General features: G+C 36.0%; 1 protein-coding gene and 1 long non-coding RNA gene across 11 annotated transcripts in view; one reads left to right on the forward strand and one right to left on the reverse strand.

Moving 5' to 3' along the window:
- VRK2 (VRK serine/threonine kinase 2) overlaps nt 1-22317 on the reverse strand; it is a 95295-nt gene that overhangs the window by 48673 nt on the left and 24305 nt on the right. For all 10 annotated transcript variants that reach the window (XM_081589453.1, XM_081589450.1, XM_081589456.1 and 7 more), the window contains exons 3-7: nt 18741-18790; nt 17974-18043; nt 15797-15884; nt 14479-14584; nt 13168-13260 (exon numbers count right to left, since the gene is read on the reverse strand). In XM_081589453.1, coding sequence (XP_081445579.1) covers nt 13168-13260; nt 14479-14584; nt 15797-15884; nt 17974-18043; nt 18741-18790 — 407 coding nt within the window. The remainder of the gene's footprint in view (nt 1-13167; nt 13261-14478; nt 14585-15796; nt 15885-17973; nt 18044-18740; nt 18791-22317) is intronic.
- LOC145545313 (uncharacterized) lies at nt 6079-10221 on the forward strand. The gene is made up of 2 exons (XR_014082000.1): nt 6079-6363; nt 6952-10221. It is a non-coding gene; the product is annotated as an uncharacterized LOC145545313 (long non-coding RNA).

Consider the following 22317-nt stretch of genomic DNA (forward strand, 5'->3'; position numbering starts at 1 on the left):
ACCTGGGTTCAATCCCTGGGTTGGGAAGATCCCCTGGAGGAGGGCATGGCAACCCACTCCAGTATCCTTGACTGGAGAATCTCCATGGACAGAGGAGCCTGGGGGGCTACAATCCATGGGGTCGCAAAGAGTCAGACACGACTGAGCCAGCACAGCAGAAAACAGGCATACCTCTTAATCCATCCAGTTTATACAGTTCAATGAGTTAACTCAGAATTCAGCAATGCCACTTTTCCATATTAAATAGTAAATAAAACCATATATAGCCCTTAACAGGTTCTCAGAGTCTCTGTACTGGGAAATAAGCTTTATAAAAGATTAGTTTTAAATATGGATGCCATGGCTTTCAAATTATATTATGATGTTTTTCTTCAATATTTTCCCACCCATCATCACCCTCCAATAATGACTCCAGTAGTCTATATTCATATAGCTGTCACTTGGAGAGTATTGTGAAATAAGAATTTTTATATGGAGCTAATCTGATTCAAATCAGACATCTTATTATAATATACACATGTATAGAAATTTTAATGATAGGAACACTATTAAATATCAGATAAGAGAGCTAGAAATACATTTGATTACTTAAATAATTTTAAAGTAATAAATTGGAGTATAGTAAAACTCGGTAGTATTAACATATTACAGATTGTTAGACGGAAATAAAATTTGGAGCTGACTTTATTTGACAAATCATTCTGAAAGGATTCCAAAACAAAAAGTTTGTAGAAATGATCTATGAATAGCAGATACATGCAACCTGTTAAATCTTTAAAACAATATATCCCCATGACAAATAATTATACTGAGATAAAATGCCAATGAAAGTGTATATTTGAAAAATAATTCTATTAGTATAAAACTCATAAAATATTAATTTTCAAAGTTCAAATACCTAAAATCATAGCAACAATTTTCAAAGTCTTATTGCTCAATTGAAGAAATATAGCAGAACCTCATAAGAAGAAAGAAAATAACATGCACATTACTGTATGCTTCAAGTTGACTATAAACACTACCATGTTATTTAATCTGCAGCATAACTCTATATATGCAATATCAAAATATTTTAAAGTAGCCTTGCCAGCTGTACCATCTAGCAATATTATGGTATCATCAAGCTAAGATCATATAATGTTACTCTGGAAATAATAAAAACAGAGGTATGTTATCACGACTATATACGTTCAACAAAGGAAATGCTCTCTCTAAATGGTAACCCGATTAGGTTCACATACCATGCAAAATTCTTACAAACACACATTCACACTCCATCTTACAAGTAACTGTGATTGATAAATGGATTATGTTAGAATCCCCTCTAGCAAACAGTGAACAAGCAGCTTTAATGAGGCTTATGACCCTATCCTATGGATATCCTAGAGAATCTGAAAGTGAGCATTTTGCCAGCAGACACAGGTCAGGTGCTACAATTCGTGCTCCCAGATCATTAAATTTTTTTTTCTAAATTTGAACTTTTTAACTTCTTTAGCTACATAACAGCAAGCAACACATGTTGAAAACAGTTTAAGAAACATCACCTTTGGCAATAAGTATTAAGCACTTGGAAAACACATTTTCACAGAATCATAGCCTTTTCCAGCAAGAAGAAACTTGAGTTCACTTAGCCAGAGCTCCATGTTTTACAGAGAAAAAAGCCAAAATCCACACAGGTAAAATAATTTTCTGAAAGCTGCAATTCTGCTCAAGTGTCAGAGCTGAGACCAGAACCTGGTTTCCTGACTTTCAGTCCAACACAAATCCCAGTAATCAAACAAGTGTCTATAAAAATCACAAGTTTCCTATGGTATACTTATCACTCCAGATGTTGACATGAAGCACTGTTCCCCTCTACCAATGAGGGCCATGCCCTTCGATTTAGTAGGAGCTCCAGGGCAGAAACACATGGGGCATGGTGAAGTCAAGCAGCTGAATAATCAAATCCCACTTAGTCCTGGTACTAGTGAGAGGTATCAGCCTCCTGTCCTAAGAAATCAATGAAGTATTTCTTGAAGGGTTATTAATAAAGGAACACCAACCTAGGCACTGTAAGGAATTCAAAAGAAGGAAGAGAAGTATACCTTCCTAAATATAAACCTCAAGCCTCCTCATCATTCTTGTTCGGAATATAAGACAAAACAAGACAAGTGAGATTTTACCTAAACACTTGCTCATTTAAAATACACATTAGAAGCTAAAGGAAATTAGAAATGGAGATCAGTGCAGAAGAATCATTAAGAAAGGCTTCATGTAAGAGATGGGATGTAAGCTTTGCCTGAAAAGAATAATGTGCTTCTGTGGCCTTCCACACATGAGGAGCACATCAGCACCAATGAAATAAAAAGATGGGCACAAACCATCATTTTAGCTAAAATGCTTCAACTTCCTTAGATAGTGATGCTGGGAGATACAGCCAAATGAATAGTATTCATTGGCAAAATCACCACTTAATATCATTTCTGGTAATATTATTTTAAAGAATTTTTTAATCAAACCAGTACACTTGATTTCCATTTCTTCTACAAAGTACAATATTAGCACTAAAGAATGAAATAAAAGATTCATCTTTTGTCTAAAATATTTTTAAATATCTTATTAAAACAGAGATGATGTAAATAAGCACCTAAAAATCCTTGATTTTTTTAAAATGAGATTTTTCCACAGATAAAGTTGTTGTTTTTTTTGTTTTCAATAAAAATGCTGAAAATCATAAAAGGTTAAGGGTGTACACTTCGAGAATCTTAAAACTTCTAAATCTGGACAGTGTCAGATGAATTATCAAGAAATGGATGCTATTAAAATGCAGGGAAAGTAATGAGAAGAATCAAAATAATTTACAATAGGCATTTGGACTCTCAATGGGACTATTTTTAAAGAAAAACATTGTTTAATCCCACTGTGAATATTATTTTGGGAAACTTTTGGAATATTATTTTGGGAATATTATTTTGGGAAGCTGTGGTACATATACACAATGGAATATTACTCAGCCATTAAAAAAAATACATTTGAATCGGTTCTACTGAGATGGATGAAACTGGAGCCCATTATACAGAGTGAAGTAAGCCAGAAAGAAAAACACCAATACAGTATACTAATGCATATATATGGAATTTGAAAGATGGTAACGATAACCCTATATGCGAGACAGAATAAGAGACACAGATGCATAGAACAATTTTATGGACTCTGAGGGAGAAGGTGAGGGTGGGACGTTCTGGGAGAATAGCATTGAAACATGTATATTATCATATGTGAAACAGAACACCATTCCATGTTCGATGCATGAGACAAGGGCTCAGGGCCGGGGCAATGGGATGACCCAGAGGGATGGGATGGGGAGGGAGGTGGGTGGGGGGTCCAGGAAGGGGAACACATGTAAACCCATGGCTGATTCATGTCAATGTATGGCAAAAACTATTACAATATTGTAATTAGCCCCCAACTAAAATAAATAAATTTATTAAAAAAAAAAAAAAAGAAAAACATTGTTTAATCCCACTGTGAATATTATTTTGGGAAACTTTTCCCAAAAAACCAAACAAAATAAAAAAAATTCCCAGAACATCAGTTGTGCCCCCAATTGGCTATCTAGGACATGACTTTTGATTATTATCCTTGTTAGAATCTTACCATTTCACCTTAACTAAGAAGGCTGCTATTTTTATGCAAAACTTCTTTGACTCAACTTTCCAGTTTTACCTCAATCGTTATAATCCTTTTGCTTTGACAAAGGCTGTATAAATGTCAACTTTTCTTGCCTTTTACTTGCGTCAAATCATTCAACGTCTTCCCCTCTAATTTTGAATTTTTTTCTCACTTATTTTTTTTCCATTAAATAGCTTACTGCTGAAGTTCCTTTTTCTATTGTTTTAATTTAAAACATACACACACAGAGAACTAATATTTAAAACTATAAACCAAGAAAACTTTCTGGAAACAAAAAGCTTAGTTAATATATCAAAAGGGCTCATAAAAGTATCTGGCAAAACCAATACACAGCGATCTACTCTAAAACCTATCCTGGTAAAATAATTAGATGTTATAATAAAGGAAAAAGTCCTAAAGACAGGATGGCAAAAAGGACAAATAACATACAATAGTAAGAATTAAACTGGCAGCAGACTTATTAAAAGCAAACGCTAACAAGGCAAAAATAGATCAGTATTTTCAAGAAATTCAAGGGGAAAAGTGTGAACTATATATTTTAAATCCACCCAAGCTATCCTTTAGGCATTAATACTATTGAAAAACATTTTATACATGCAAGGGAATGCTATATCCATCAGCACTTCTTGAACAATCTACTAGAAGATTAGCTTCAATTAACCAAAAGGTGAGTAACTCTGGCAAAAAGACAAAAGGGTAAGCATTTAATATGCTATCTCTAAGACTAAAAAACAAGGGAGGGATAAATGAAGAATATACAAATAACATATGTTCTGACAAAGTATTATGACTTCAAGACAACAGTAAGGAAAGGAAAAAAGTCAAATAAGCTCACTGATAGTGCTTACTAAAGTTGTGGTTAAAAAAAAAAAAGCCACAAAAACTATCAGAGGAGTACTAAAAAGTTAAATAGAAAGGAGTGACTCAAAGCATCTTTAAAAGGTATAAATACCAAGATTATGATAATAACAAAAACACAAACTTTCATAAACAGACTCCTCCCTGCAAAAAAACTTAAATGGATAGTTCAGTTCAGTTCAGTCGCTCAGTCATGTCCGACTCTTTGCGACTCCATGGACTGCAGCACGCCAGGCCTCCCTGTCCATCACCAACTCCCGGAGCCTACTCAAACTCATGTCCATTGAGTCGTTGATGCCATTCAACCATCTCACCCTCTGTCACCCCCTTCTCCTCCCGCCTTCCATCTTTCCCAGCATCAGGGTCTTTTCAAATGAGTTAGTTCTTCATCAGGTGGTCAAAGGATTGGAGTTTCAGCTTCAGCATCAGTCCTTCCAATGAATATTCAGTACTGATTTCCTTTAGGATTGAATGGTTGGATCTCCTTGGAGTCCAAGGGACTCTTAAGAGTCTTCTCCATTACCACAGTTCAAAAGCATCAATTCTTTGGCACTCAGCTTTCTTCACAGTCCAACTCTCACATCCATACATGACTACTGGAAAAATCATAGCTTTGACTAGATGGACCTTTGTTGGCAAAGTTAGGTCTCTGCTTTTTAATATGCTGTCTAAGTTGGTCAGAACTTTGCTTCCAAGGAGAAAGCGTCTTTTAATTTCATGGCTGCAGTCACCATCTGTAGTGATTTTGGAGCCCCCCAAAATAAAATCTGTCATTGTTTCCACTGATTATTTCCTTATTATAGCTATAAAGACATACACACACACTCACATACACACCTTAGTCCTAAAGCCAGTATCATATTTAATGAGGTACTACTTTTAGGCATTTCACTAAGATCAAGAAGAGAAAAAGATGATCATTACTTTCACTACAATTTACCATATACTGGATCCATATTAGGCAAAACAAATCAGAAACATAAGAACTGGAAAAGAAGGAAAATTACATTTACTTGCATATGATATGACCGTTTCCCAAGAAAACCCTGGAAAATCACTACTAAAACCACCTCCAACAAATTTAGTAAATTAACAGGATATACCATGAATACTCAAAAATCAGTATCTTCCATATATACAAACAATAATCACTCAGAAGAAGCAAATGCAAAAACTGATGGAATTCAAAAACATTCTTTGTTGTACATCATAAAGATGTCAGGTATTCCCTAAATTAATTTAAAAAATTTTAACAAAATTTCAATGAAAACACCAACAAGTATTTTTTCAAATGAAGCTACACAACAGAACATAGAAAAATATGAACAGCGAGACTAATTCTGAAAAAGAAACTCTACAAAGCACTACCAGAACTACCAGATATTAAAATACATTATAAACCCTCAGAAATTAATGCACTAGTATGGCAATGAAGCACAGACATCAAATCAGAAGGATTCAATGGAAGTACATGAATAAACAAAAGTACACATGGAAATTTAGTATATAACAAAGGTGGTATCTAACATCACTGAAGCAAAGTTTCACTTTTTTTTTTTAAATAGCTTATAGTTTATAGAACTATCATAAAACAGTTTCAAGTTTTTGAAAACTTGGAAAATCATTTAGGAAAAGATAACATGGGGTTGACACCTCCTGTCATGTAAAAGAATAAACTCCAAGTGAATAAGTGATTTAAATGTAAAAAATGAAACCATAAATAAAATTCATATAAACCTGTTTGTAGAACAAGATGGGCTTCCCTGGTGGCTCAATCATAAAGAACCCACCTGCCAATGCAGGAGACTCAAGTGACATGGGCTCGAAACCTGGGTTGGGAAGATCCCCTGGAGAAGGAAATGGAAACCCACTCCAGTACTCTTGCCTGGGAAATCCCATTGACCAAGGAGCCTGGTGGGCTACAGTCCATGGGGTTGCAAAAGAGTCGGACACAATTTAGCAGCCAAGCAATAAGAACAAGGTTACTAACCATGACTCAGCATCCGTAGTAGTGAATGAATGATAAATTTGACCACTAAAAATTTAAAAATTCATCTTATACATGGCAATAAAACAACATGAGTATAATCAAAGAGCAAAAATCAAATTAGGAGAAAATATCTGCAAAATATGTAATAGATGAAAAGCTAATATAATTCATATCTAAAGAACTCTTCAAAATCAAGGACTAAAAACAAAAATATATTAGAAAAATGGGCAAAAGACATGAGCAAACAATTCACAATAAAAAAATAAATTTTAAAAACTGGTCCTTTTTACTTATGGCAAAGTGAGAGTAGAAGTTGCTCAGTCATGCCTGACACTTTGTGACCCCATGGACTATACAGTCCATGGTATTCTCCAGGCCAGAATACTGGAGAGGGTAGCCTTTCCCTTCTCCAGAGGATCCTCCCAACCCAGGGATTGAACCTAAGTCTCCCACACTATAGGTGGATTCTTTACCAGCTAAGCCACAAGGGAAGCCCACTTATGGCAAAGTGGGAATAAAATGGCTGGATTTATACTCCCACTGCAGGTGGGATAAATAAAATAACAACTTAAAAAAAAAAAAACCCTGCAACTAGGGGACTTCTCTCACGGTCCAGTGGTCGAGAATCCACCTGCCTATGCATGATATGTGTGTTTGATCCGTGGTCTGGAAACTAAGATCCCACATGCCGGAGGGCAGCTGAGCCCCCATGTCACAACTACTGAAACCTGTGCAATCTAGAGCCTGTGCTCCACAACAAGAGAAGCTACTGCAGTGAAAAACCCACACAGTGCAACTCAAGAGTAGCCTATAGGCAGCAGCAAAGACCTAGCATCACCAAAAATAAATAAATAAACCTACTATTCAATATAACCATACATCTACTATAATGGCTTAAATTTTTACAACTAATGAAGCCCAAATGGTGGCATGATATAGAACAGCTGGAATGATCTACATCGCCTTTGGGAATATATTATGGTACAATCACTCTGGAAAACAATGTGGCTATTTCTTTTAAAGTCATACATACGCATCCACATGGGGCTTCCCAGGTGGCACTGGTGGTAAAGAACACAACTGCCAATGCAGGAGACTCAAGAGCCGCAGGTTTGATCCCTGGGTTGGGAAGATCCCCTGGAGGAGGGCATGGCAATCCACTCCAGTATCCTTGCCTGGGGAATACCATGAACAGAAGAGCCTGGTGGGCTATGTTCCATAGGGTCACAAAGAGTTGGACACCACTGAAGCAATTCAGCACACATACACATTCACATAATCTGCAAATACCACGCCTAGTTATTTACCCAGAAGTTAAAATACATGACCTATATAAAAACCTGTACGTAAGTGTTTATACACACTCATTCATAATTGTCAAAAACTGGAAATAATACAAACATCTATCCAGAAGTAAACAGGAAAGAAACTGCAATAGTTTTCAGTGGACTGCTACCTATCATTAAAGAGGAATGAACTACTAACGAACTACAGTTCAGTCGCTCAGTCGTGTCCGACTCTTTGCGACCCCATGAATTGCAGCACGCCAGGCCTCTCTGTCCATCACCAACTCCCGGAGTCTACCCAAACCCATGTCCATCGAGTCGGTGATGCCATCCAACCATCTCATCCTCTGTCGTCCCCTTCTCCTCCTGCCCCAATCCTACCCAGCATTAGGGTCTTTTCCAATGAGTCAACCCTTCGCATGAGGTGCCCAAAGTATTGGAGTTTTAGCTTCAACATCAGACCTTCCAATGAACACCCAGGATTGATCTCTTTTAGGATGGACTGATTGGATCTCCTTGTAGTCCAAGGGACTCTCAAGAGTCTTCTCCAACACCACAGTTCAAAAGAATCAATTCTTCGGCGCTCAGCTTTCTTCACCATCCAACTCTCACATCCATACATGACCACTGGAAAAACCATAGCCTTGACTAGACATACTTTTGTTGGCAAAGTAATGTCTCTGCTTTTAAATATGCTATCTAGGTTGGCCATAACCTTCCTTCCAAGGAGTAAGCGTCTTTTAATTTCATGGCTGCAATCACCATCAGCAGTGATTTTGGAGCCCAAAAAAATAAAGTCTGACACTGTTTCCACTGTTTCCCCATCTATTTCCCATGAAGTGATGGGACCAGATGCCATGATCTTAGTTTTCTGAACATTGTTCAGAAAACTAACGAACTACAGCATGGATCAATCTCAGAAATATGCTAAGTAAAGAAAACGAGGCACAAAGAGTAAAAACCTGTAAGTCCATTTATACGGCATTGCTAAAAATGTAAAAAAAAACCAAAAAAGGCAGAAAAAAGTTTATTCTTGTATATGGTATAAGAATCCAAGTCCACTCTTTTGCATGTATATATCCCATTTTCCCACCACCATTTATTGATGAAACTATCTTTGCCCCATTGAATATTCCCGGCACCCTTGTCAAGATTAACTGATCATATATGCATTACTCTCGATTCTGTTCCATTGGGCTGGGTCTGTTTTTATGTCAATAATATGCTGCTTTGATTACTAGAGCACAGCAATATAGTTTGAATCATGAAGTATAATGCCTCCAGATTTGTTCTTTCTCCAGAGTGCTTTGGCTTTTCAGAGTCTTTTTTTGCTTCCATACACATTTGAGGACTGGGTTTTCATTTCTGTGAAAAATGCCACTGGACCTTTGGGAGGGACTGCACTGAATCTGTAGACTGCTTTGGGTAGTATAGACATTTTAACAATGTTAATTCTTCCAATACATGAGCACTGGTTTTGGCAATGATTTTTTGTAACTGAAACCAAAGGCATAGGTAAAAAAACCAAAAATATACAAGTAGGACTATATCAAACGAAAATGATTCTCCACAGCCAAGGAAATCATCAACAAAATGAAAAGCAACCGATGGGATGGGAGAGAATACCTGCAAACCACATATCTGCTAAGGGGTTAACATCTAAAATATACAAGAACCCATAAAGCTCTCTTGTAAGACAAAATAGCTCAATTAAAACACGGACAAGGGACATAGAGAGACATTTTTTCCAAAGAAGACATACAAATGGCCAACAAGTATATGAAAAAATGCAACATTATTAATTATCAGGGAAATGAAAAATCAAAACCATAATGAGACAATACCTCATACCTGTTAGAAGGACTATTAGAGGTAGCAAATGTTAGTGAGGGTTTGGAGAAAAGGGAGCCACTGTACAACTGTTGGTGGGAATATAAACTGGTACAGTCATTACGGAAAACAGGATGCGCATGCATGTATGTGTGCTCAGTCATCTCTGATTCTTGAAACCCCATGGACTGAAGCCCACCAGGCTCCTTTGTCCATGGAATTTTCCAGGAAAGAATACTGGAGTGGATTGCCATTTCCTATTCCAAGAGATTTTCTCGACCCAGGATCAAATCTGTATCCCTTGAGTCTCCTGCATTGGCAGGTAGATTCTTTACCCACAGCGCCACCTGGGAAGTATAGAAAACAGTATGGAGCTTCTTCAGAAAAAACAACAAACATTAAAAACTGAATTACCATGTGATCCAGCAAACCACTTCTGGATATACATCCAAAGGAAAAGAAATCATTATCTTGAAGAAATACCTGTATTCCCCTGTTATTGCAGCATTGTTAAAAGTAGCCATGACACATAAATAACCTTAGTGTCTACTGATGGATAAATAGATAAAGAAAATGTGCTATATATATAAACATTCAGTCATAAAAAAGATAGAAATTCACCACTTGAAACAACATGAATGAACCCAGAGGACATGATGCTAAGTGAAATAAGTCAAGACACACTGAAAGACAATACTGCATGATCTCACTAACATGTGGCATATACAAAAAGTAACTTATAGAACCAGAGTGTAGAACAGTGGTGCCAGGGGCTGGTGGGGGGAGGGAGCTGGAAGAAATGGAGAGATGTTGGTCAAAGAGCACAAACTTTTACTTAGAAGATGAATAAGCTCTGGGGATCTAATGCCCAACATGGTGACTATATACTTCAAATTTGCTAAAAGAGTACATCTTACGTGTTCTCACCATAAAACAAAACAAAAAGCAACTACGTAAAGTGATCAATATGTTAATTTGATTAATCATTTCATAATACATATGTATAATAAATCATCACTTTGCTTATCTTAAAAAATTCATGTTGCACAACTTAAACATATGCAATTTTTGTCAATTAAACCTCAAGAAAGCTGGGGAACAAAGCAAGCTGAAAAATATCACTAATTAGAATTGGGTTAAATTTTAAACTCAGTTCTTCTTCAGTCACACTAGTTACACTATTTCAGAATATTTTTAGAGCAATTTCAAATTCAATTTTACTAAATTTATAGCAAGGTAGGTAAAACTGAGCAGCAAGTTACAGTAAGTTCTCACATACCACTCTTCCCTCCTCCCAAATACAGCCTTCCTCACTATCAACATCACACACCACAGTATCACATCCATTACAATGGATGAATCTACAGTGATGCAACATTATCACCAAAAAGTCTATAATTTACATTAGGGTTCACTTTTGGTGGGAATATGCTATGAATTTTGAGAAATGTAAAATGACATCTATCCATGATTTGCTTCCCTAAAGCCCTCTGCACTCCACCTGTTTATCCCTCCCTTCCCTCTAACTCTTGGCAATCACTGACCTTTTTCATGTCTTCATAGGTTTGCCTTTTCCAAAAGTTAAATAATTAGAATTACACAGAGTTTCAGTTAGTAATACACATGTAAGCTTCCTTCATGTCTTTTGATGCCTTAACTGCTCATTTCTTTTTAACACCAAGTAATACTGAATTTTCTGGATGAACTAGTTTATTTATCTATTAAAGGACATCTTGGTTGCTTCAAGTTTTGCCAACTATGACTAAAGTGGCTATAAACATCTGTGTGTAGGTATTTGTGTGGATATAAGTTTTCAACTTCTTTGGGTAAATACCAATGAATTCAACTGCCAGATCATATGTTAGAACATGTTCAGTTTTGTAAGAAACTGCCAAATTGTCTTCCACAGTGGCCATCCCACCAGCAGTGAATGTGAGTTCCCGCTGCCCCACATCCTCATCAGCATTGACACTGTACTACCCACATTTGAAGTGCTTAATAGCCCATGTGGCTAATGGCTACCATACTGAACAGTAACATGTAGGATATAGGATATTTCCATCATCACAGAAAGTTATATTGGCAAAGTAGCTCTATTAAAAACTTAATTGTTTATACAGTTTAAGAGAAACTAAGATGACAGCTTTTATTCTTCTCTGCATAAACCCATCCCTTCTCTCATTTAATTTTGATGGTTTTTGTTTATACTTGCTCAGAAGTTCAAATCCTTACCCGGCTACTATGTGACCATTAACAAATTATTTAATACCCCCCACCAAGTGGATGAAGCACAAGCTGGAATCAAGACTGCTGGGAGAAATATCTATAACCTCAGATATACAGATGACACCACCCTTGTGGCAGAAAGCAAAGTAGAACTAAAGAGCCTCTTGATGAAAATGAAAGAGGAGAGTGAAAAAGTTGGCTTAAAACTCAACATTCAGAAAACTTAAGATCATGGCATCTGGTCCCATCACTTCATGGCAAATAGATGGGGAAACAATGGAAACAGTGACAGACTTTATTTTCCTGGGCTCCAAAATCACTGCCAATGGTGACTGCAGCCATGAAACTAAAAGATGCTTTCTCCTTGGAAGAAAAGCTATGAAACCTAGTTGGCATATTAAAAAGCAAAGACATTACTTTGTGAACAAAGGTCCATCTAGTCAAAGCTATGGTTTTTCCATAGTCACATGTGGATGTGAGAATTGGACTATAAAGAAAGCTGAGCACCTAGAATTGATTATTTTGAACTGTGGTGTTGGAGAAGACTCTTGAGAGTCCCTTGGACTACAAGGAGATCAAACCAGTCAATACTAAAGGAAATCAGTCCTGAATATTCATTGGAAGGACTGATGCTGAAGCTGAAACTCCAATCCTTTGGCAACCTGATGCGAAGAACTGACTCATTTGAAAAGACCCTGATGCTGGGAAAGATGGAAGGCAGGAGGAGAAGGGGATGACAGAGGATGAGATGGTTGGATGGCATCACCGACTCAATGGACATGAGTTTGAGTAAGCTCTGGGAGTTGGTGATGGACAGGAAAGCCTTGTGTGCTGCATTCCATCAGGTCACAAAGAGTCAGACACAAATGAGTGAGTGACTGAACTGAACTGAACCAAGTCTCAGTTTCCTTATATTAGTTCAAAGTGCAAGTTGCTCAGTCGTGCCTCACTCTTTGCAACCCCACTGACTGTAGCCTGCCAGGGTCCCCTGTCAATGGAATTTTCCAGGCTAGAATACTGGATGGATTGCCATTTCCTTCTCCAGGGGATCTTCCCAACCCAGGGATTGAAGCTGAATCTTCTGTGCTGCAGGCAGATTCTTTACCATTTGAGCCACCAAGGAAGCCCTACTTATTAGTTTAGTGCATTAAATTAGATAAGCAAGATAAGATATATTATAACACTCATCATGATAAGTCCTCATTTGCAAACTCTTTCTGATTAGGAGTTTGTTTTCTGAATGTCTTTGTCAGTACGGTACTTTGAGGATCCTTACTGAAGGCAACAGGTTAATACTGTATTTACCCGATCTGGATTTCTGTAACCCAAGAGTAGATTCGCTGCTTTTATATCACCGTGAACATATTCATTTTCATGTATATATTCCAGTACATCCAACTGTGAAAAGAAATATATACAGTTATATTGATGTCAATGTAGAACTCATGATCACTTTGAACATTTTGAATAGAGAATAACACATATTGTTTTTTCATATTAACAATGACAAAGTGATGTATTTCCCAACTGTGCATTTATCTATTCTAAAATTATTACATGTTCTGGTCACACATCCTGGGGAAATATTGCATAAAAGGATCCTTGAACATCAACTGTTTTAATGTTTTAAGGGCACCTCTGATGGAAAGGAAGCCAAGACTCAGCAATACCTGTGCTACACTCCCGACAGTCTGATGCCCAAATCTTCTGTCCAAAGAGGAGAAACATGGCAAAATCAGAGAACTGAAGTGAAATAATCATGATGCCCACTCAGCAACTCCTCCCCCAAGCAACAATTATTAATTAAGTTTTGAGGCCCCTCAGAACAAAACACCACGTCCATTACCACAGAGAAAGCCATTCTCCCTCTGTAGAGCAACAGAAAACATCTATGCTTCCTCTCTGAAGCCCCTGAGACTTGCATGTTACCTACACCTAGTGCTCAAAAAACATTTGTTGGCTGGCTAGAGGATGAGTGGGAAAACAATGAATTCTATTTGCCACATCCCAACCTGGCAGGAGTAGTCGCATCTACCTAAAATGGAAAAAATAAAATGAAGCTTAGGCAAACCAAACACCAACAAGATAAGACAAATATGTGGTCTAAACAAAATGTGTGCAGGGGTGCTAGTGAGATTTCATTGCTTCTTAGTTGGCAAAGTATATACTGATATTATTCACTGCCACACTAATGACTGCCACCACCCCAAACTCATAATAAAAACTTTATTGCACCCCCTTATCACAGGTGTAGTATGGAAAACAATATATTTTGCCATACTTTGCATTGTCATAAAAATAACTGACAAAAGAGATGTTATTCTTATAGCAGTGTAAGCTTGTTCTGGTATGTAAAACAAAGCTGTGAGGAAAAAGAAAAATCAGACAGTAGAACCAAAGCCTAATTGAGTTTGTAGTGCCAAACACAGCACATTCTGTCACTTACAGAGACCACTGTTATCAATTTCACCAAAATAGCATCTACTCTCAATAACTGACATTTCTAGGGCAATAATCCTTCATTCTCTGATAATTCCACAAAGGGCAACAATTTGTATGTTGTAACAAGTAAATAACCTGAAAACGGAGCATGGGAAATAAGTCATTCTTTCTTACCATTCGGATACCTAGCTGCAAGACAGTTGACTTTTTAAAAGTACCATTCTGGTCTGAGATCTTCTGCAAATCTATTCCCAGTCTTTCCATTACCATAAATCTGTAACTATAAGAAGGAGAAGTCAAAAGGAGATGTTAAAACGGCAATGCTGAAAATGTCCATTTACGAATTTGAAACAACAGAAAAATGCCCCTAACCTAACAGTGAAGAATGATCCAATCTGAACTAATTGAGAATGAATGTATAATAATAATCTTGGCCTTTTGCAGAAACACATTACTAAGTATTTACTTTGCAGATAGTTTTGGAGTAGAAGAACAAGCTGTGCTGAGCCACATACATGGTCTTAGATCATGAAAAGAGGAGTCTTTCTAAATTAGTCTTGAAGTTAATTTATTTTGATTCCACTACCTTCTTGACATATGGCCTTGAGCAAATTATTTTTCCATACAGAATATTTATATTTGTTTCTTGACCTTATAAAATCATATTTACTTTCTCTATACATTTATAAACTTGTGTTTTTTTAAAAATGCACTTCTTCCTTTTCTTTTCTGTTTGAGACCTCCTCCTCTTCTTCACTTCCCTTCACTTACATACTCACATCAGCCCCTGTTCTGTATCTATGTAGCCACACACAAAGGCATATAGAAATTTTTACATCTGTTTTACAAAAATGTGATCTTCTTATAACTTTTTTGCATCACACTTTTTTCAATAATACCTCATTGAAATTCTTCCAAATCAACTGGTAGTGCTCTGATTGATTTCTTTAGTGGGCTGCATAGTATTATATGGTATGGATGTACCATTAAGAAAGGGGAAATGATGGGATATCACTGCTAAAATAAGATTAGGTAAGGACTGTGACTTTCTTCTTGGATGCATACTCTTGTGTGTGCTCTTTCTCCTCTCTTTCAATTACTGGAATCTGGCTGCCATGTCTTTTTGACACTCAAGCAGCCAACAGAGAGACCTACATAGTGAGGAAGTGAGGCCTGCCAACAATCATGAGTGAATTTAGAATCGGATCTTCTTAGGCCTGCCAATAGCCACATGAGTGAGCTTCCTCAATCAAGCTTTGAGATGACTATAGCCAGAAGACATCTGACTACATCCTCATGAGAAGTCCTGAGCCAGAACTATCTAGGGAAGCCATTTTTACATAGATAACTGGCCCACAGAAACTAAGAGGATATTAGTTTGTCATTATAAGCCACTACATTTTAGGTAACTAGCTATATAGCTACAAATAACTAACAGACCACATAAGAAATAGTTACAGGACAATATCTGATAATAGTAATTCCATTTTACCTTTTTCCCTTGAATTCAGTAATGCCAGATCCATAAAACAGAGGAATTCCCAAATAATCAAGCTTTTTGAGTTCTATCCATTTTTTGACTGTAAAGACAAATTTAACAAGAAAAAAGTATACACTTTAGAAAAGTATTTCTTACATTTGTGTAGATGCTTAAACTTATCTAGCTAACAAATAGAAATTAGACCTTCCTAAAAATATTTTTTTAAAAATCAAATATATCTAGCTAACAGTTTCAAATTCTCTGCAATAATTAACAGATGTTAAATACATAATACAGATTTCTAACATTTAAAAAGTCATAATCACTATACTCAATACTCTAATAATCTATATGGAAAAAGAATCTAAAGAAAGTACAGAAGAAACTAATACAATATTGTATACCAACTATACTCCAAAAAAATAATAGTAAATAAATAAATAAATAAATAGAATATGCAACAAAAACAAAAATAGTCATAGTCATAAAATTCACTGATATCATATATTGCTTCCCACCCTTCTAGCCAAGATCAAGTGTAGTATGGGGGCTTCTCAGGTGGGACAGTGGTAAAGAATCTGTCTGCAATGCAGGAGACGCAAGAGACACAGGTTTGATCCCTGAGTCAGGAAGATCCCCCGGAGCAGAAAATGGCAACCCACTCCAGTATTCATGCCTGAAAAATTCCACGGACAGAGGAGCCTGGTGGGCTAGTCCATGGGGGTCTTAGTCGGACATGACTGAGCAACTGAGGACACACTATTTATCCAAATGTTTCTATCCGTTAACAAAATTCATTCCCTTATAGTCTTGTTAAATTTTTAAATAAAAAATGATAACTACCAAAGGAACCATAGAAAGACAGCTTTTTCTTTCTTATTACTAAAAACCTAAAACCAGAGTAGCCAAAAAAAAAAAATAGGGGCTTCACTGGTCACTCATGGTAAAGAATCCACCTGCCGATGCAGCAGACACAGGTTCAATCCTTGTTCCAGGAAGACTGCACATTATTGCAGAGCAACTGAGTCCCTGCCGCACAACTACTGAGCCCATGAGCCCCAGAGCTTATGCTCAGCAACCAGAGAAACCACCACAATGAGAAGCCTGTGCTGTGTACCACAGCTAGAGAGTAGCCCCCGCTCACTGCAACTAGAGTAAAGCCCAAGCAGCAACAAAGACCTGGCAGAGCCAAAATATTAATAAGATTTTTTTAAAAAATAGAAATTGGTTAGAAGAATCATCTTACTCTGAAACTATATTGTACAGAAACTGTTTTGATTAAATTTTGTTTAAAAAAAAAAACAAATCCACTTAAATAATCAGGCAGCTTATTTAATTTTTCACTTTTCTACCAAATATGCTTAATGTTTAAGACAGCTCTACTGATAAACAATGAAGTTTAATGGATTCTATTTGTCACTCTGACATAGTTTAAGCAGTTAGTAAAGACTACAGTCTTGATGTTCAGAAGGTTTTATTAAAGAAAACAAAGTTAATTATTTAGGTGAGACTCATCATTCTTTTTCCTAAACTTAATGTAAATGACCTTGATTATACAGGCATTACTCATACCAGTTTCCTTCAAGCTTTACAAATCCATCTGTATCATATAGGTTTTACAAAATGCTTTTATTCTTCTTAGCTTTGCTTATATTTATTTCATAGTCTAATCCTCTAACTGGTAGTTCTTACATCTGATATTCAGCTCTGATTAATTTCCCAACATACAAATTTTCAATATTTTTAACTTACTTTCTAAATCATCTTAATGTTTATAATCATTTTCATATGCTTTGGCCTAATCTATTCTATGGTCATTCCTTTAATTTATAATCTACTGCCCATTTTAATGTCTTTTCTTTATATCCTTTCTAGCCAAATGGTTTTTTGCAAAAGAAATAATTTCATTCTATCTTTTACACCTAAAGAACTCTCAGTGGCTCTGATCAACAATCCAACATCTTATGTAAGGTAACATAAACTTCAATTTGAAATATATAACCCATTATGTACATAATATCACTATTTATATACCTCTGTTGTTTTTACATAACAATTAATTGCATCATTTTACAATAAAAATTTCTAATTGAAAAAAATTTTCCATAAGGCCAGAAAATGACAAAAATATTAACTCCCACTTAGCAAACATATATATGGAAGTAGCTTACTCTACTTATTTTACTTACTACAGTCTTTTTTTGCTGCTCTTTGATAAAATTTAAGTTCTGAAAATAATGGGCCATTTTCTTGATATTCCTATAAAAGAAAAGAACAACTGATTTTATTACAAAAAAAGTTGTAAAGATGGAATTGGTATTTCAAATGTGAAAATATGAGCATATTTAATATGCATATTTAATATGAACATATATAATAAATAATAGTACCTGAATCACAAAAATCTCAAGATTTTCTCACTAAATAAAGAATCTCATTTTTAACATTTTGTAATGCTATCACTATACAGTCTTACACATGAAAGCAGTCTTCTTATGGAAAGAACTTACTAAAAACACTGAGAACTGTACACATACACAGACACTCATGTGTACTAACATGCATAACAGGATGGATACACTGCAAACTACCTTGGTGGTTCATTCATACATGATACTTTCACTGAGTTTCTCCTATATTTCATTAATCACACTAGGCACAGGGATTGCAAACACAAATAAAACCTCATTCCTGCCATTATGGACTTCACCATCTAGAACAGAGAGGAAAAGAGAAGGAGACGATAGATACCTAGATAAGATACAAGGATGGTAAATGTCGATGAAGAAGAACAAAACTCTAGTCTTTACATTTTTATAATGTAAAAATATATGTTTGTTGTGTTGATCATAAAATCATGAAGACTAAGATGAGAAACATTTTTAAAAAAATGAAATAAAGCAGAAAACAAAAAAGTCAAATGTATGTGAAACACAAATTTAAGAGCAATACTTACCACTTTTATTACATGTCTTGCATCTTTATCCGGTTTATTTGTGGGGAAAGCTGCAAAACAAAGACAGTGAGAAAAAAAATGGTTGTTTCCAATTCCTGAACGCTGTCCCAGACGCTGTGCTAAGAACCTCTTATGGTACCACATCTGTTTTATACAAGATCCTTCTTAAGGTTTAACAAGTTGAATAATCTGCTCACTAAGCAGTAGCAGGCTGGGGACTGAAATTCAAATCTGACACCATAGCCTACACTCTTTACCATAAACCATATTCAAATATTCAAACATGGAAACCAGTAGATTATATTAATCACATAGATCCAAATGTAGCGGAAAGTATTTTCTAGACATACAGCATTAAACCCCAAAATGATATACAGTATAAACTATTGACTCCATTTTGCTAAATTAAAATCTATAATAATTCAGAAGTGAAAACTGATTCATTTTAAGTAGAAACTTCAAAACAACTTTTACTTGGAAAAATTCTAAAGTAAATCAATTGTGAAAGAGAATAAAGCCTTTAAAAAGAATCATCTCCTGAACCTAGCAATCAACTATTCCTAAATTAAAGAGTATGTATCTCATTATATAAGCTCATTTCGATTTCAAGTTATCTTACTTCATTTTATTACCATTTGCATTTTAGATATAGTAATCCAACTTATGAAAAGTTCACTGTTGAAATTCTTAAACCAAATCAATCATTTCATCTACATTATCTAAATTATTAAAAGATTATTTTGTTTTCCAATCTTGATAAGAGAAGTTGACATGTCTATTTATTTGTATCGAGAAGGTTTAGAATTTTGTCATTCATCTATTTACTCTTCACTGATCCCTTTATTCATTCAACTAACAAATATTTATCAAGAGGCTAGCATATTAGGAAAGTAAAGGAAAAAAGGCCAAACTAGTATTAAAAACTTAGATTGAGAATAAGATTAAATTTTTCACGTGAATTTTCAGTATATTTACCAAAATGCTATGTCCTCTCATTACTACTAACATTTTTCCCGTTCTCTTATCACCTTGTCTTTTCTTTATTGTATTACTTAATAGATGCAAAAAATGTTATAAATTTACTAAAGTATATAAATTCTCTTTCACAATTAAGCCAACTCATGCACAATTTTCTTAACCAATCTCCAAAAACTTTGATGTTAGCAATGCTATTAGTCAGTTGAAGAAATTACTTCAATTTTAGTTAATCTTAAACTGTGAACCCAGACCTCTTCACAGTAACAAGAAACTAAACTTATTTACATCAATTAAACTTTTCTCTTCATCTTTATTCACATAAAAGTCATTTCATTTTCATCCATGCAGTAGTCCTAAGGGAACCACAGGAAGAATGAATGCTTGGCTGGAAGAAGCACAAGCTGGAATCAAGATTGCCAGGAGAAATATCAATAACCTCAGATATGCAGATGACACCACCCTTATGGCAGAAAGCAAAGAAGAACTAAAAAGCCTCTTGATGAAAGTGAAAGAGAGTGAAAAAGTTGGCTTAAAGCTCAACATTCAGAAAACTAAGATCATGGCATCTGGTCCCATCACTTCATGGGAAATAGATGGGGAAACAGTGGAAACAGTGTCAGACTATTTTTTGGGCTCCAAAATCACTGCTGATGGTGATTGCAGGCATGAAATTAAAAGATGCTTACTCCTTGGAAGGAAAGTTATGACCAACCTAGACAGCATATTAAAAAGCAGAGACGTTACTTTGTCACCAAAGGTCTGTCTAGTCAAGGCTATGGTTTTTCCAGTAGTCATGTATGGATGTGAGAGTTGGTCTGTGAAGAAAGCTGAGTGCCGAAGAATTGATGCTTTTGAAGTGTGGTGGTGGAGAAGACTCTTGAGAGTCCCTTGGACTGCAAGAAGATCCAACCAGTCCATCCTAAAGGAGATGCGTCCTGGGTGTTCATTGGAAGGACTGATGTTAAAGCTGAAACTCCAATACTTTGGCCACCTCATGTGAAGAGTTGACTCATTGGAAAAGACTCTGATGCTGGGAAGGACTGGGGGCAGGGGGAGAAGGGGATGACAGAGGATGAGATGGTTGGATGGCATCACCAACTCGATGGACATGAGTTTGAGTAAACTCTGGGAGTTGGTGATGGACAGGGAGGCCTGGCATGCTGCGATTTATGGGGTCGCAAAGAGTTGGACACGACTGAGTGACTGAACTGAACTGAACTGAGGAACAAAATACTGAAGAAAATCTATAAAGGGGTCCAGTCCTGTTACAGAAGAAAGGATGAGGAAACCCCTTCCTCCTCCCACCCTATGGCAAACTATTTTTACCAGTATGGTACCCAAGCCTGGAGAGAAGTAATCCTGCCCTAACCCTGGTCCACTCAATACAGTAATTGACACTAAGCAATGGTCTTTGCTTCCTGAGGTAGAAACTGGTAGAAACTCCCTGCTTCTATTCTGAAAGCAAGTGGCCAGAACAGCAGAACGTAAGAAACATAAAAGCACAAAAGGAAAACGAGAGTTTCAATTTGATACGTAACTTATTACATTGCAAGTGGGGGAAAAAGATATCCAACCAGTCCAATGTCTTACTCTTTGCTGATTTCAATCAGTATACCTTTACCACTCTATAATCTGAATCTTCTCTTTCATATGACTTCACATGAACATAATCATGTGTTGACATACACTTGAACCATCCCCACACTTGTCATTTGATAGCTATACAATATTCTCTATAAACTTCCAAGTCAGATTATATTGGAGGGCCTAAATTCAAAATCAATTGACCAGAAAGTTCATAGAGATGGACAGTGAACAAATAGATTGTCCTAGTGATTAAGGAGGTCTCGTTACGATAATCAGTTAATTAATTAAACAATTCTACCGTAAACCAAAACACATTCTAGGTAGTGAAATTAAATAATGATAGAAAACAGACAAAGTATCTGCTTTCATAGTCTAGTGGAGAAATCAGACATTCATCAAATACTCACACAAAAGTGTAAAACTAATTATCATACATGTTACAGGGAGAGGAAGATGGCACAATGAGGTAGATGGTATAATTTAACTTATATAAAAGGGGACGCTTGGACAAGCATAGTTGGAGAGGTAGTAAAGGGCCAGATGAAAATCTAGCTAAGAATTTCTGTCCATAAAAAGTTTTAAAAGCTTGAGGTGTCATTTAGGACAGGAAACACATAATTAGATTTGCATCCTGAACAGATCAATACACTATAGTGTGGCGAATAGACTGAACGGGAACCAGAGTAGATACACACAAATCAGTAAGGATTTAATCTTGATAGATTAGAAAAGAGAGGACTGTAGATTGCATTCAAGTATCAATGGCAGATAAAGAAAAGTAAGCAGATTTCAGAGATTTCACAAAGTGAAACTGATAGGACTTGATCATGGACGGAAAGATATATAGTTTGGTAGGTTACAGCTTACAGATCTATTGGAAGTTGAGAAGAATGATCAAGCACGGACAGTGATAGTAGTCACCTAACAACAAAGAAACAAAGATACATAAAGCAAAACTCAGAAGAAATATAAGGGAAAATAAAAAAATATAATCATAGTGAGACATATTAAT

Source organism: Giraffa tippelskirchi, chromosome 4 (genome assembly GCF_054371585.1).
Source record: "Giraffa tippelskirchi isolate mGirTip1 chromosome 4, T2T-mGirTip1v1.2.pri, whole genome shotgun sequence".
NCBI lineage: Eukaryota > Metazoa > Chordata > Mammalia > Artiodactyla > Giraffidae > Giraffa > Giraffa tippelskirchi.